Raw genomic sequence first — 13,628 nt, 5'->3', positions numbered from 1 at the left:
GGCTGGGCCGCCCCGCGGGGGTGCTGCGGCCCGGCCGGGCTTTTCTCCGTGGCGGGGGAGGGGGCCYGGGGGAAGGGAAGTGACATCAGGCGCGGCCGGGCCGCACGGCGGGGAGGGCCCGGTTCCGCTGCCCCCCCCCCCCTTCCCGGCCGCAGGGGGAGGGGAAGGAGGAAGGGAGAGAGAGAGAGGAGGGGAGGGAAAAAAGAAACTGTCACCGTGGGATTTCATCAGCTGCTCCTGCCTCCGTGCATTTAACCTATTTTCCTTCCCTTCGATTATGTAAGAGGGACGGTGTAGGAAGGAGCGGCGAGTAAAGATGACTGATGTGCCTCCTTTGCGATTGTCGGTTGTTTGTGTCCAGCTGGCCTGCCAGGGTAACTCTGGGAAATGCCGGCATTTATCTTTCAGTTTGTGCTCCTATTTACCTTCCTTGCCCCGCTCCAAATACTGCGGTACAATGTGTGGGAAGGAGGGAGGCAGGRAAGGGAAATGGAGTGAAATTTGCCAAACTTATTATTTCTCACTGAGTGAAAAACAAGGCAGAATTGTAAGTAATGAGTAAAAATCCCTTTCTGTTGATATTCTGACTTATTATCTTCAATCATAGTCCAAGCTATGGGTTTATCGCGTAGGGTATTTATTTTTCCCCAGATACTCATTGTTTAACCAGTTTACATTATATAGCATATATATATTTGAGTACTGGTCTCTTTATTCAAACCTTATTTAGAGACAACTTTAATTTTTAATCTTGTGAATAGGGCAGTCTAGATTGTAGAGCTCTACTTGCTGAAAATGAAGTACTTTTGACTACAGAAATCTTTTCTTTAAAACTGAACAGTGCAAGTCGTAAGTTAAACCTGCCATTATTTTTGCAGGTGCTGAAAATGCAAAGTGTTGGAAATATTTATTTAAGTCGGGGTTTAGGGGAGAAAAATGTGCTTGTGGTGAGTGAAATGAATTTTTCCTGATAGGAGTTGCATAGAAATTCAAATGTTATTAAATAGTTCATTTTGATTTCTATAGCTGTAAAAACTGGCCTAATATGAAATATTTTGATTTCTGTTAGAAGTATTTTCAAACAGCAACAAAATAAAACTTGTAAGTGTGATTTGTTTTGCTGTTCGTTTTCTAAAATATGTGGGGAAATCCTAGTTTCACTCTTGGGTGAAAAATAGGAAATTAGAGCTAATTACAGGGGAGTACAAACACTAGTTTGACAACCAAGGGTTTAGAGCAACACACAGTAGACAGGTGATGCTATGGGAATAGGAGTTAGATAGGGTTAGAAAGTGAGAGGTCTACTAGTGGCACTTGCTGTTTAGTTTAATTCTGAGTAGCAAGGAGAAGTCTGCAGAATGGTGTTTCATAGCAGAACTCTGGCTAGTACGTAAGCAGCATATGCCTTTACCATCCATCTGCTAAACTGCTGGGGAGATGAATGTTTCCCAGCGCGGTTGTTCCTGGATCTTCTGCACTGCAACACCATCTGGCTGGTAAACTTCTAAAACTCAATTTTTAATTCACCTATGCCCACAGATGACCCTATGAATTGCTTGGCTTGTATCATAAGTGAAGCTTGGCCTGGTCTGATAAAGGGAGACTATTATTAGTGAGACGATCTTTCTAGGCTGAAGCGATAGAATGACGTTTCTGGAAAACAGTCTGGCTTTTTTGGCAGAAGCAAGTCCAGTACTTCAGGTTGAGAAACAGCATGTATCAAGATGAAAACTAAATATGAAAGACAGTACAACACCTATTCAGGGGAATAAAAATAGTTTTATCTGACAAATGTATGGTGTGGTGAGGAATCTTTTTAATGAAGATTTTGAACCTTTTTTTATATACTTTACTATATATGAAAACAGTTGGCACTTTAAAAGTTGTGTTTATTTGAATCTGTAGCTTAAAGAATGCCTTTGGTTTTCTTTTTCCTAACAGACTTTTCTCCACCATGGAGACTACTTTCAGACAAAAGAGATGGACTTGATTAGAGTCGTACTGACTATTTTAAAAAAAAAAGAGAGAGAGAGAACCCAATTTCCTATTCATGTTGGGGCTAAAAAGCTTAAAAATAATATTAAAAAAAAAAGTAAATGATAGATTCTGGTTTACAAAATAGATACGCTAGCTTTATGTTCTATATTGTCATTTGTCCAGGAGTCAAAGTRTTTCTTTTGGCAAAAAGAAACAAACTGGTTTGTCGTCCTTCTTGAATCAAACAAAAGCAGCAATAGAACACACCAAAGGGGACTGTTTAAATGTGTTCCTGTTTAATCTGTTTAAATATAAACTTTATTCTTCTGACAGAGCAAGCTCTGAACTGGGCTACAGTTATAACAGCCAGTAAACAGTGATCGTTTGTGCTTGTCTGCAGTAGGTATCCTCCAAGTTCTTTGAAACTGATTTAGAAATGTCTGTTCCTGTCTCTTCACCAAATCAAACCCACTCTTGGGGGATTGCTGTGTACTGGTCTTGGCCATGACTGTGCAGATGCGTTAAACCACAGCATATTACCAAATAATATGCTTACTAAGTAAGCCTGAGCTTTTAAGAAGAGCATGAGGTGAAGTCGTCATTGTTATTTATGATGAATTTGTATTTGAAACATCTATAGCAAGTTGGAATATTTTGACAGTCCCTTTATTTTTAACTACAGAGCCTTTTTAAAACGATACTGCGTTATTGAATTCTAGCAGAGTGCTACACATTCAGATGTGGTGAAAACATTGTTTTGTTTTCTGCTGATGTTTCATGAAAGCAGTGCCATCTATATTTGGGGATATAAAACTAGAAGAAAGCACATAGCAGAAATAATGCATCCATAGCAGATTCTTATGGATTCATTGTGCAATATCTTTATAAATGTGCAAGTAACTGAATTTCAGGTTAAGCTGATAGATATGAAACTTGTTTCAGAAAATGTTAACAGATAACGGCATTTGCCTGTAAATAAATTCAGTTAGTCTGTAGAAAGGAACTGATGATGTATTTATTGCTAATGTGAAATGTAAATGTCTGGTGCTCGTAGGTCCAATGAAGGGTGGAAATGCGATAATTTGTACTAAAGAGTTAGTAAAGCTATGTTTCTTTCTTCTCCAACAGAGAATATGAAACAGGAGCCAAAATGACATCCCGATTTGGAAAGACCTACAGCAGGAAAGGGGGAAACGGCAGTTCAAAGTTTGATGAAGTGTTTTCCAACAAACGGACCACCCTTAGTACAAAATGGGGAGAAACCACCTTCATGGCCAAATTAGGACAGAAGAGGCCCCATGTCAAACCAGATATTTCCGAAGTTCCTAAAAAACCCAAAGTTGAAGATGAGGTAACAGAGGATCCATTTGGATTTGACAGTGATGAAGAATCTCTTCCCGTGTCTTCAAAGAATGTGTCACAGGCTAAAAGCTCCTCTCAGCTGGAACCCAGTGAAGCTGCTCAGTCTGAGGACTTCACTTCTCTACTTGAAGCTAATAGCAGAATTAATCAGCCATACAGCGGCGAAAACATTGTGTCCAGCAAGTGTATATCTTTTGATGATACTGTTCCTGGCTTAAAAGAAAAGAGCACAAGCAAAAACGTGGAAGATGGAGAATGCAAAGGCAGCAGTGCTAAACTCATAACTGCAGGTACATTTACCCAACTGTCTAAATAGTGTTGTTACCCTCTAATTTTACTGATCTACATTTAGGATTAGTGCTTTCTGGGGTTAGTTAAATGTTCTAATCAAACCTTGGGGCAGCTCATTTTTTACCTCACTTTAAACTATAAGCACAAAGAAACATAATGTATGTTATGTATTGGTCTGGGATCCTTGGTACTGTATTCCTTATGTCTGCAAATTCAGATATCGTGCTTTAAATTCAGCATAGTATGTTAGCCCACCTTGTATAGAATGGAATAATTATCTTCCTTTTCTTAAGTTTGTTCTGAGCTCAGTGTTTTCATGTCTTTTTGATATGTGATATCATAAAGAGTGAAGTTTTGGTAATAATAGAATGTTATATTCTTAAGATACTGGCTCTAATTAAGTGCAGGTAAATGCAGATAAAGCTTACTACCTGCCTGCTTAATGATTTTTATGGAAAAAGTGGGTGCTCTGAACTTCCGTTGCATAGAAGTATGTTAACTTTTTTTTTTTTAATTAACACATTTTTTTTATCAAGGTATATGTAAAAAGCTTCAGACGTATGAAATGGAGCTCTGTCAAACTACTAGTAGGGGCTATTTTCAGGCACCAAAGTGCCTTTTTATATGATACCTTTTTGATTTTTGAGCGAGAATGCACAAACCCCATGGTGCTGAACATCACTATAATTTTGTTCAAGTCATTCTTGGGCAAGATCAGGTGCCATTATATTTCATTAGAAGTTTTCATGTAATGGGCTGATTAAACTGCAGCTCCTAGAATTGGGCAGACGATGAAGATGATGACACCTACTGACTTGCTCTGGATTGTCATAATGAACTTTAATGAGAAGAGCTTACGTAACTTTGAAGTCTGAGGTATAGTTAACTTATCCCTGGGATCAGAAATTTGAGTGGACTTGTTCACTTGTTATACAGTAGACAAGATACTGAATAGCGTAAGATTAGTGATATAATACAAGAGGAACCAAAAAATGTTGATGAAACTGTACTCTGTCGAAAAAAATGGTAGGCTATATAGTTTCCTCTCAATTTTACCCCTGTTCTTGCTGTTGAAATTATTTATTTTTCATAGGGTTTCTGCAGTTTATTTGTAAGTATTATCTGCGTTCAATCTAGAAATCAAATTTATGTTTTGTTAAGTTTGACTTCAGTTTTCATAAGATGTTAAAGAGACTTCTTCTCCAATATTTACAAGGAGATGAAACAGTAATGAGTTTTGTAGGCTATTGATGAGAGAGTGCAGCAGAGGGGGTGTTAGAATGAAATGGTTTCCATGTAAGAGAGCCTATTTAAAGCAGTGTTTTTCATTTTGGAAGAGAAAATATTTGAGTCTTTGGGGAGAAAATAACTTGGGGAGAAAATGCGATTAGAGCTCTAAAAATTCATAATGCATGAAAGGCCAGGAGGAACTGACTGCAGGAGTTTCGTTGCTGCTTCCTGGTTCTGGTATTGTGGAAAATAATAAAGTAAAATATTTAGAAGAGGAAACACTTCTTCATTTGATGCCTGTTTAAATTCTAGAACTCCTTTCAAGAAAGTATTATGTATGCCATAAATATGTATGGTCTCAAAAAAGGAAACTGATAAATCTTTGTAGATAAGTCCATCAGTGGCTGTTGAATATAATGGTGGTCTGGATGTAGATAAGGAAGTTACTTGAACAACAGTTTACTGAAGGCATATTGTTCTTGTGTTCTTTCTCTAAGTACTTCCTACTGATTGCAAATAAGTCAGAAATAGAATGATGGACAAGGTGGATCTTGACCTGATGATGCCGTTCTTTCAGAATTTATTGTAATGAACAGTTTGTACCTAGTCAAATGAAGATTAAAAACCCACTTCATAATTTTGTTCTTCAGAAATCAAATTAAATAGAGACTGAATCTGTGTGACATCCCTAGGAGGGACCTTAAATAAGGGCAAGGAAACCAAGATTATAGTTTCAGTGATAGTGTTTATTTTGGACATTTGGTGTAAATGAAACTTAGATAGGTTAAGCAGCTATTATGCTTGTAGGTGGACTTATCCAAAGTAAATAAACATGCTCTCTGAAAACGTCAGTCAGAACACTGAGGAGTTAGATAGTAGTACAGGTACCCAGCATAAATGTAAGTACTTCAAAGGCTTCTTTGTTACACTGACCATTAAGTAAAATTTGAGGGTATAAGGCTGTCTTTCAGAACTGGAGGGAGGTAATCTTATTGAGATAAGGGGGGAGAGGGAGATTGGGGAAGAAGAATCTGAATGATAATAAAAAGTTTGTTTCTTATTGTGTGGTTTCCTAAGGTAAAGTGTACCCTTGCTCTCCTGGTAACCATTCTCACTTTCCCGGTTGCTCTTGACCTTGGCCACATTCAACCAGGTTTGTGTAAAGGGCATATAGATCCTTGAGCTAGCAAGTTCTACCACTTCTGAAAAAAATAAGCAGGTGGATAGAAGAATATTAGTATTACTTGTGTGAGAGAAACTTCAGTGTGAGGTCAACCTTTGTTATATGGGAGTAAACCCAAATACAAGGCTTTAGATACAGGAAAACAGGCTATATTGGTACTGATGTTCATACAGGTGCCTGCTAACTTAAGTGCAATTTGCTAGTTCTTGTGCTGCTGCTGAGTAGTTCTTGCATAATTTAGGTTTCAAGACTTCCTGACAGCACATGTCATCATTGTGTCTTAATCCTTAACCTAAAATAGGGTGAAAGCTATGACTTAGCATGGCTATGGGCAAAGTGAGAGCTGCAATCTGGTCTGCTAATTTTGCTCCAAATCTATTATCCTGCCTCAGTGTTAATTTCTTTAGACATTAAAATCAAGGTGATGCAACTTCAGTTGATTTTAACTAATGTTTGCTTTAAAAAGATGTCCCTTTTTTGGTTAAGTTGTGCCACCTTGTAGTGCAGTTGAGGATTTGTCTTTTATTTAAAATGGTATGGCTTACTGGTCTTTTTATATATATAGCCTTCCGCTAATACTTGTAACAATCTCATTTTAAAGGCTTGAGAAGCTCTTAACGTGGAAAGCCTCTCGTCATCTTACCCTAATATTGCTTGATCAAGACTTAATACTGTCTGAAATATGTCCATGAGTAATCCTGAGGTAATTTAGACATAGTAGGAGTTCAGGTAACTCAGAAGTAGTAAGAGAGTTTTAGGTATTAATAGTTACTATTAGATAACAGATTTTGTCAAAGTAGAAAAATTTGATAGCTAAGAAGTAAGTTGCCTCATTTGAAAATTATTAAACTAGTAATTCATATCAAGCAAAAATACAAAAATTTAGTAGGTAGAAGGTAACGTTTTTGAGAGAAAGAAAGGCTTGTATTGGGATTAGATGGAAAAACCAAAGAGCAATAATTTGTTTTTTTTTCTGAAATACCTTGTTTAAAAAAAAGTGTCTCATTCTGTAAGGCACAAACCCAAGTAAGATTTGACACTAAATCCATATGCACACAAGTTTTAATAGAAAAACACTTACAACCTTGCAGCGGTAATTGTGAGGTGCTAATTTAAAAAAAGTTTTCTAATAACTTTTTGTTAAAATATTAATTTTAGCTTGTGTGTTGAAATTAACATACATTTTTTCAGTTGAAAATTAAAATGAAAGCTTCATGCACTCTAATAAACTATAGAATTTTGTAGGTATTAGTTTATAGGTATGTTTTGACTTGGATACCTGTGATGTAACTTACTCTTGCAACTTCAATTTAAGGTAATACTACTTCTTTAGTACTTCTGGCATTATTAAATAGCTTGTGTTTCAACTACGGATACAGAGATGCTTGGGTACTTATCGCCTGCCATCTTTTTTTTAATGTACCCTAACGCCAAGTTGTGTAACTGTCATCACTAGAGGTTTTACTCTAAGATGTCAACTGCAGTTCATTGGAGATGGCACTCAGGTCAAGGGACTGTCTTAAAAGTGCTAGGATGATGTCTCTGGAGTGCACACCTCGTGTTCCTGTTCATGGAATATGTAATAATATGACTTACTGAATACCTGATATTAAGGTAAATAATACTTGTAGCTGAGAAAGATTTAAAGCAATACATACTCAATTAAAATCCATCTGATTTAAAGGCTATGAGCTTTATTTCTTGAAAATAATAATATTTTGTTTGCTGTGGAGAAATAGAAAATAGGATGGCCTAAAATGTCATTTCAGAGTAAAGAGAAGTGTAGGAATGGTATCCACTTCTATTGTGTTGTGGTGTTAACTGTTACAGGTTTTGTCTAGGCGGTGTCTCTTAAGAATAAGAGGACAGATGATTGCACATAAAATGCAAGTTTCACAAATACTTTTCGCCTAACATTTAAAGTTATTTGTAAAAATAGCTGTTCTGCACACTGTCACTTGTTATTATGTACAAGTATTCAAACAAGTCTTTGTTCTGCAAGTGCTTTCACTCTTGACTGTGTAAGGAAACATTTGGCTGTTGTCTGCTCTTCAGTTATGAACTGTTCTGAGAGATTCAGCAAAGAGAAGTGGTTAAGAAATACTGTGTTTCTAGGTAGTTCTTAACATCCTCATTTTTCACTTGGGGCTTGTGCACATATCAGTAGCAGGTCAAAATGGCAGATGCGGTGCTGCTTAATAAATTGCCTTATGCAATTCAGGAATGAGGTATACAACTGTGCTTAACTGCTTCATGACCCAGTATCCAGAATCTAGTTGCTCAGAAAGAGTACTGAGTGAATTGAGTAATTCACAGAAAATGGTTCCTCTGAAAAGAAGATAGTTCAAGTCATCAGGTCTGTTCCCTATATACTCTCCTGATAGTACCCTAGTGAATGTCTGCAAAGTCTCTGTGTCCTGATTATGTGGGTGGGGAGCCCTATCTTTAAAGTTAAGTTTCAGCTTCTCAAATGAAAGTTTGCTACCACTTCATAACTTAATTTGGCAACAAGATTTGCCCGAGTCTTCATTTCAAACTGTTTTAGAGCTTCTAGTTTGTGTTTAGCAGTGACATGGACATTTAAGATCATAGTTAGACTTAAGTACTTAAGATTACTTAAGTCATCTTATCTTTTTTCCTTTGTGGTGGTGTTTAGTACAACTCATTTACCTCTTGAAGAAGAATTTCAGTTTAGTTCATGTTCTGTCCAGAAATGGGGTAAAAAGTTGGGAGAAACTGAATGAGGTCTGTGGATTTGGCTGTCCAGGAGACAGCTGGCAGCAACCATGATTAAAAAGAACTGTAGCTGTGCTCTAACTGTCTCAGAGCATTAAGAAACTGATAGCGGGGAAGGGGAAAGGTCTGCCAGAAACTATGCCTGTAGGATTTCAGTATTATGAGGTTTATTTAGATGGCAGTAGTGTTGGCTATATTGGTAGTTGGGGGTTATCCACAAGTCGTCTTTCCTTCTCTTGCTTTTGTTAAGTCTCCCCCTTTTTAAGATGTCCCATCTTGTCATGCAAACGGAATTTTTTTGCTCTGTCATTAGCCCAAGTTCAGACTACTGTGATAGTTCTCCATTCTGCTTTGGCATTACTTGATAGTTCTTTGAAGTGTTTTTTTTTTTTTTCCCCTCCTTGGAGACCATTCAAAAGTCTGAAAGGTCTAAAATACAGTTTAAAAATCAGTATTTATGCTGGTTTGCTAAAATAGCAATACAGGAGAAAACAGTATTGGTGGGGGGGGATCTTCCGATTTCTGCAACAGTTTTCTAGTGCAAGGGAAATGCACACAATATATCTTAAAAAACCCCGCAAACTTTTCATCACTAAATCTAGCATAAAACTTTCTGAATTATTCTAAGTATTGTGAAGAAGTTTTATTAGTGAAGTGCTTTTAAGCCCACATATAGAGCTTGTGAAACTCTTCATTTGCAATCTATAACTTAACTTCTCCAAACATTAGTGAGATTCTCAATCCTTTTCAAGAATTTACACTTTAAAAATCATTCTTATATGGACTTGTACAATGGAGAGTTAACTTTTTAAAAGGTCAGACTTTTGACTGCTTCTTAGCTTCTTGTGTTTAAAAGTTGAAATAACTTTGCATTCAAAACAATTGTTCGGTGCTTTTAGAAGAAAAAAACACCCTGGTGTTAACCTTTCAAGCTGGCCAAAGTATGCAGAGAAGTAGAAAACAGTTGGTAAGGAAATAATTTCAGGTTCAAGCTGCTGAGATCTTACCAAATGCATGGAAAAGAAATTGTTTCTAAAGTTCAAACTATTAGTTGATATTTTCATTTAGGAATCTTTCTGGGAAAAAAAAATTCAGTACAGGGTTTCAACATGTTTAGGAACAGTGCCTGAATTCACACTGACTTAGAAGTCAAAGGAGAAGTTTGCTTCAACTGTTATTAGTGCCAATATATTAGAATGAGGCTTTATTACTTTTGTCAGGAGGGCTCACATTGCTGAAATAGGTGAAGACAAGCCTTTTTGCCCTGTACTAGCCCCTTGCATCGCCTGTCACGCTTTGTCTTGTTTTCCCTGCAAGGAGGAAGTCAGCTGGCTTCCTGGATCAGCTTTTTCCTGCCGCTCTAAGCAAGCGATGCCATTCTGAGCTACTAGCGAGGAATAATGTGTCTGCTCTGCTGGGCTTTCTATCAGGGCTGAACACACGATAAAGCTAGTTGAGTCTCTGAAACATCTTGCTTTATGCAGTGTACCAACTCTTCTGACAGCTGGAATTGATGTTGCACAAGTTCTGCCTCTTCAAGACTGTTTTAGTTCTTATTTCTGACCGACAAGTAGTCTTACTTAGAGTGTTGGTTAGAGTTTTTCAAAGCTTAATTGCTGTAAGACCAAAAATAGTTTTCTTTCTGTAGGAAGGCTTTTTTTTTAGTAGTATTAATAAAAAGTACGATTTCTCCTTTATTTAAGAAAGTTGTGGACTTTCCATGTAAATTGGGCATGGACATTGATAACGTGCTATGTACTGTTTTGGGTTTTTAGATAATAAAATACTGAAGTCTGTAGAGTCGTATTATAATCAGATTGTTATGCATGTGGATATATATAGATGGGAGGCAGTCAGTTTAAAAAAATCATATGGTGGTCTTGGAGGTATATGCTTGCCAGAAGAAAAACAAACTTTAAATTAAATTTTTGAGATGGTGTAGAAGAATTTCTAAAGCAAGACCAGAAGGAAGAGTGGAAGAGGAATGACAGGTTTTTTTAAGCTGTGGAAGATAGGCTAGTAAGACCATAGGTGCAACTTGGACAAAAATATATATCTGGGGAAGAAAAAGGATCAAAGTGCAAGGGGTCATTTAGGGCAAGACACAGGGCTTTAATTTGATAGAAATTCAAAGGCTGGATATGGGTGATGACAAGCGACCTAGGATAATTTTTAGCTGTATTTTAAATGGAGGAGGAAGTGGCTTTAGTAATGAGTAAATTAGTAATTTGGGGGTTGTTCTCCCCCCCCCTCCCCCAAGTTTGCTGGGAAGGCAGTTGTGCTAAACACAGCACTTCGTGGAGTTTGGCCAAGTAAGTATGTGTGGGTTGGTGTGAAGGTGCTATTGAGATCTGCAGAGACATAAGATATGATGAAAGACCAGTGACTAGGCAGAATAGCCAACGGTTGTTAGCTGAAGTAGATAAGGAGGGAAAGCAGCTAGATCACTGCCTGCAAAGTTTCCTACACCAGTGAAAATTGTGCTTGGGATAAAGGCAAATGATTAGATCAGTGAATGTTTTCTGCATGAAGAGGGGAAATGATCCTATCAGCCTGCACCTGTGTATAAGGCTTCTATTTCAATTCATGTGTAAGGATTAAAAAAAAAAAGTTGTGTTCTGGCTGACAGAGGCTCTCATGTTTGCATCAGCATAAGACAGCCTTTCAGAATGCCTGCTGATTGCATGTTTTCCTGGTGGAAAAAAGTCTATGAGTAATTACTCTTTATGGCTTAAGCAGAAGTCCAAGGTGAGAAACACTCTTGCAGAATGGAACCATGGCTTGGTGGGGTCTCGTACTAACAGCAGTTCACATTCTGAAAAGCAGTAAAGAGGTTAACCCAAATTTACCCACATTAACCTGCAGATCCATGACAGCATGTAATAAAGTATCTATATTTTGCTTCTGAATTTCTATAATGTAATGTGTTTTTAATAGTTTTTTGGCCAAAAATGTGACATAATACTGGAGTGTAGTTATGCTTTGATAAATTAGAGAAAAACTGTTGGCTATACAGCGACTAATGGATTCACAGATACCAGCACAGGTTATGTGCAGCTCCACAGAGATTAATCTGTTAGGTTCATGGAATTAAATTAATGGCTTATTACAGATGTTGAAAACTGCATTACCAAAATGAAAGGCTTCATTGTTACCTGGTAATCTAGGTGATTGGAAAAAGAAAAGGTGCTTTCTATCTCAGAAGTTATATATTTAGAAGAATAGCTATGCTAACTGAAATGAAAAGAGATAATGGGATAGAGAACTCATTTCATACATAATCTTGCTAAATAATAAATTCAGGCTTTCTATATAGATTACCTCTGAATTTTCGTATTCTAGATGCCAGAAGGGAAACAAGAAAAGCAAACTCTTCTTCAGGAAAATGGTTCCATGATGGCAGTAAATTAAATCTCATCACTTTAGAGTTTTCTATGGAATTCTTTTGCAAAGGAAGATACAACTTAACATCTGCCAAGATGCAAATAGTGTCTATCCMACCTGCATGTGATGGGAACTCCTTTCAAAGAGAATAAAGAACCAGAATTGCTTAAAAATCTGTAACCATAGCTATGGATGTGGTGGTTCTATAACTTTAGCTATTTTACTGATTGTCAACCATGAAACTGATCTTGAGAGTTATCTTCTGCGGCTCTCGTGCTTCTTATCTTCTGTTTATGCCTGCTAACAGGCAACGCTTTTCCAGATTTTACATGTGGCAATAGATAGTGATGGATCTAGGGGATGAATTCTGACCACTTCTTAGAATTGTGTATTTTGTATCTATAAGCCTTTTCTATATTTCCCAGCTGTTTTTCTTGTAAGCAGAAAGTGAAGTTTAGTCTGCAACCTTTTCTCCTTACCAACCAGAACATTTGATTTCCAGTATAGCGTAGAAGAGGAAAGACTATAATGAAATTAATTTCCTCATTAGGAGAAAAGAATGGCTTCTCTACAGTTGGTCAGTCTGCTGGTTTTCTGTCCAAACCAGAGAAGACACTGTGGATATCTTGTTCTGTTCTCTTCCCAGAAATGAGGAATGTGATAACAGGCACCTGGTAGAGATTCATCTTCCCCTTTAGCTTGGTCAGCTTCAAGGTGTAGGGTAAAGTAATATAGCTTTATGCTCTGGAAGGTTGGTGATGGTATAATGGGGCTGTAGCAAATGATTCTGGTCGTTCTGGACAGCAGGCACAGCTATTGCTCATAATGAGCTTCCAGACTGTTCCCCACGCAGGCTTCCGGTGATCCAGTGTTAGTGGCCCTGTTCCTCCACTGTACCCTGTTAATGTATGTGCCCTCAAGAGTTGGAGGCGTGTGAAAGCCCTGGATTTTGTATCTTTTTGTTAATACCTTCTTTTTCTTTCTTTTACATCTGTCTTGGTACTCGGGTGTCACTAGGTAAGGTTGAATCTCTATTTGAAGAAGAATGAGAAATGAAGAGGCAAAGAGCAATATGAAGTTAGCACCATGCTGCCTACCTCCTTGTTCTTTTAAAGATTTCAGTACCTTTGAGTAACTTTATCTCTATAGGTATTCTCAATGAGTTCGGTGAATTTGTGTGGTTAATGCTAAAAGAAACCACATCTTAGTAGGTGTGTTTCTTATGTATAATAATTTTAATTATGTTCCTTCAGTACTGAAATGGAGGCTTCTACAGCTAGTTACACAGAAATGAAGGTGCCTAAGCTCTTGTTCAGCGTGATCCAGAGAGGGCAACAGGTCTTTCATGTGTAACTTGGAGCATACTTTGGTTAGCATTTGTCAAGAACTGCTAGAAATAAGAGAAAACTAACCTGGAGGTCAAGTTAGTGGGACTACCATTTAATACTGAAAACTCTTCCATGTG

General features: G+C 37.5%; 1 protein-coding gene across 5 annotated transcripts in view; it reads left to right on the top strand.

Moving 5' to 3' along the window:
- Nucleotides 1–890: 890 nt before the first annotated feature.
- Nucleotides 891–13,628, top strand: part of WAPL (WAPL cohesin release factor) — a 73,540-nt gene continuing 60,802 nt past the window's right edge. For 2 of the 5 annotated variants that reach the window (XM_026069983.1, XM_026069984.1), the window contains exon 1: nt 3,106–3,629. In XM_026069983.1, coding sequence (XP_025925768.1) covers nt 3,128–3,629 — 502 coding nt within the window. In that variant the 5' untranslated portion in view covers nt 3,106–3,127. Of the gene's footprint in view, nt 948–2,524; nt 2,537–3,105; nt 3,630–13,628 lie in introns of those variants that run through there. The other 3 variants (XM_026069982.1, XM_026069980.1, XM_026069985.1) reach the window with 3 other exon arrangements.

The sequence above is a fragment of the Apteryx rowi genome, unplaced genomic scaffold, assembly GCF_003343035.1.
Source record: "Apteryx rowi isolate R43461 unplaced genomic scaffold, aptRow1 scaffold_30, whole genome shotgun sequence".
Classification (NCBI taxonomy): domain Eukaryota; kingdom Metazoa; phylum Chordata; class Aves; order Apterygiformes; family Apterygidae; genus Apteryx; species Apteryx rowi.
Note: the sequence above shows the minus strand (reverse complement) of the source record. Positions and strands in the feature narration are given on the sequence as shown.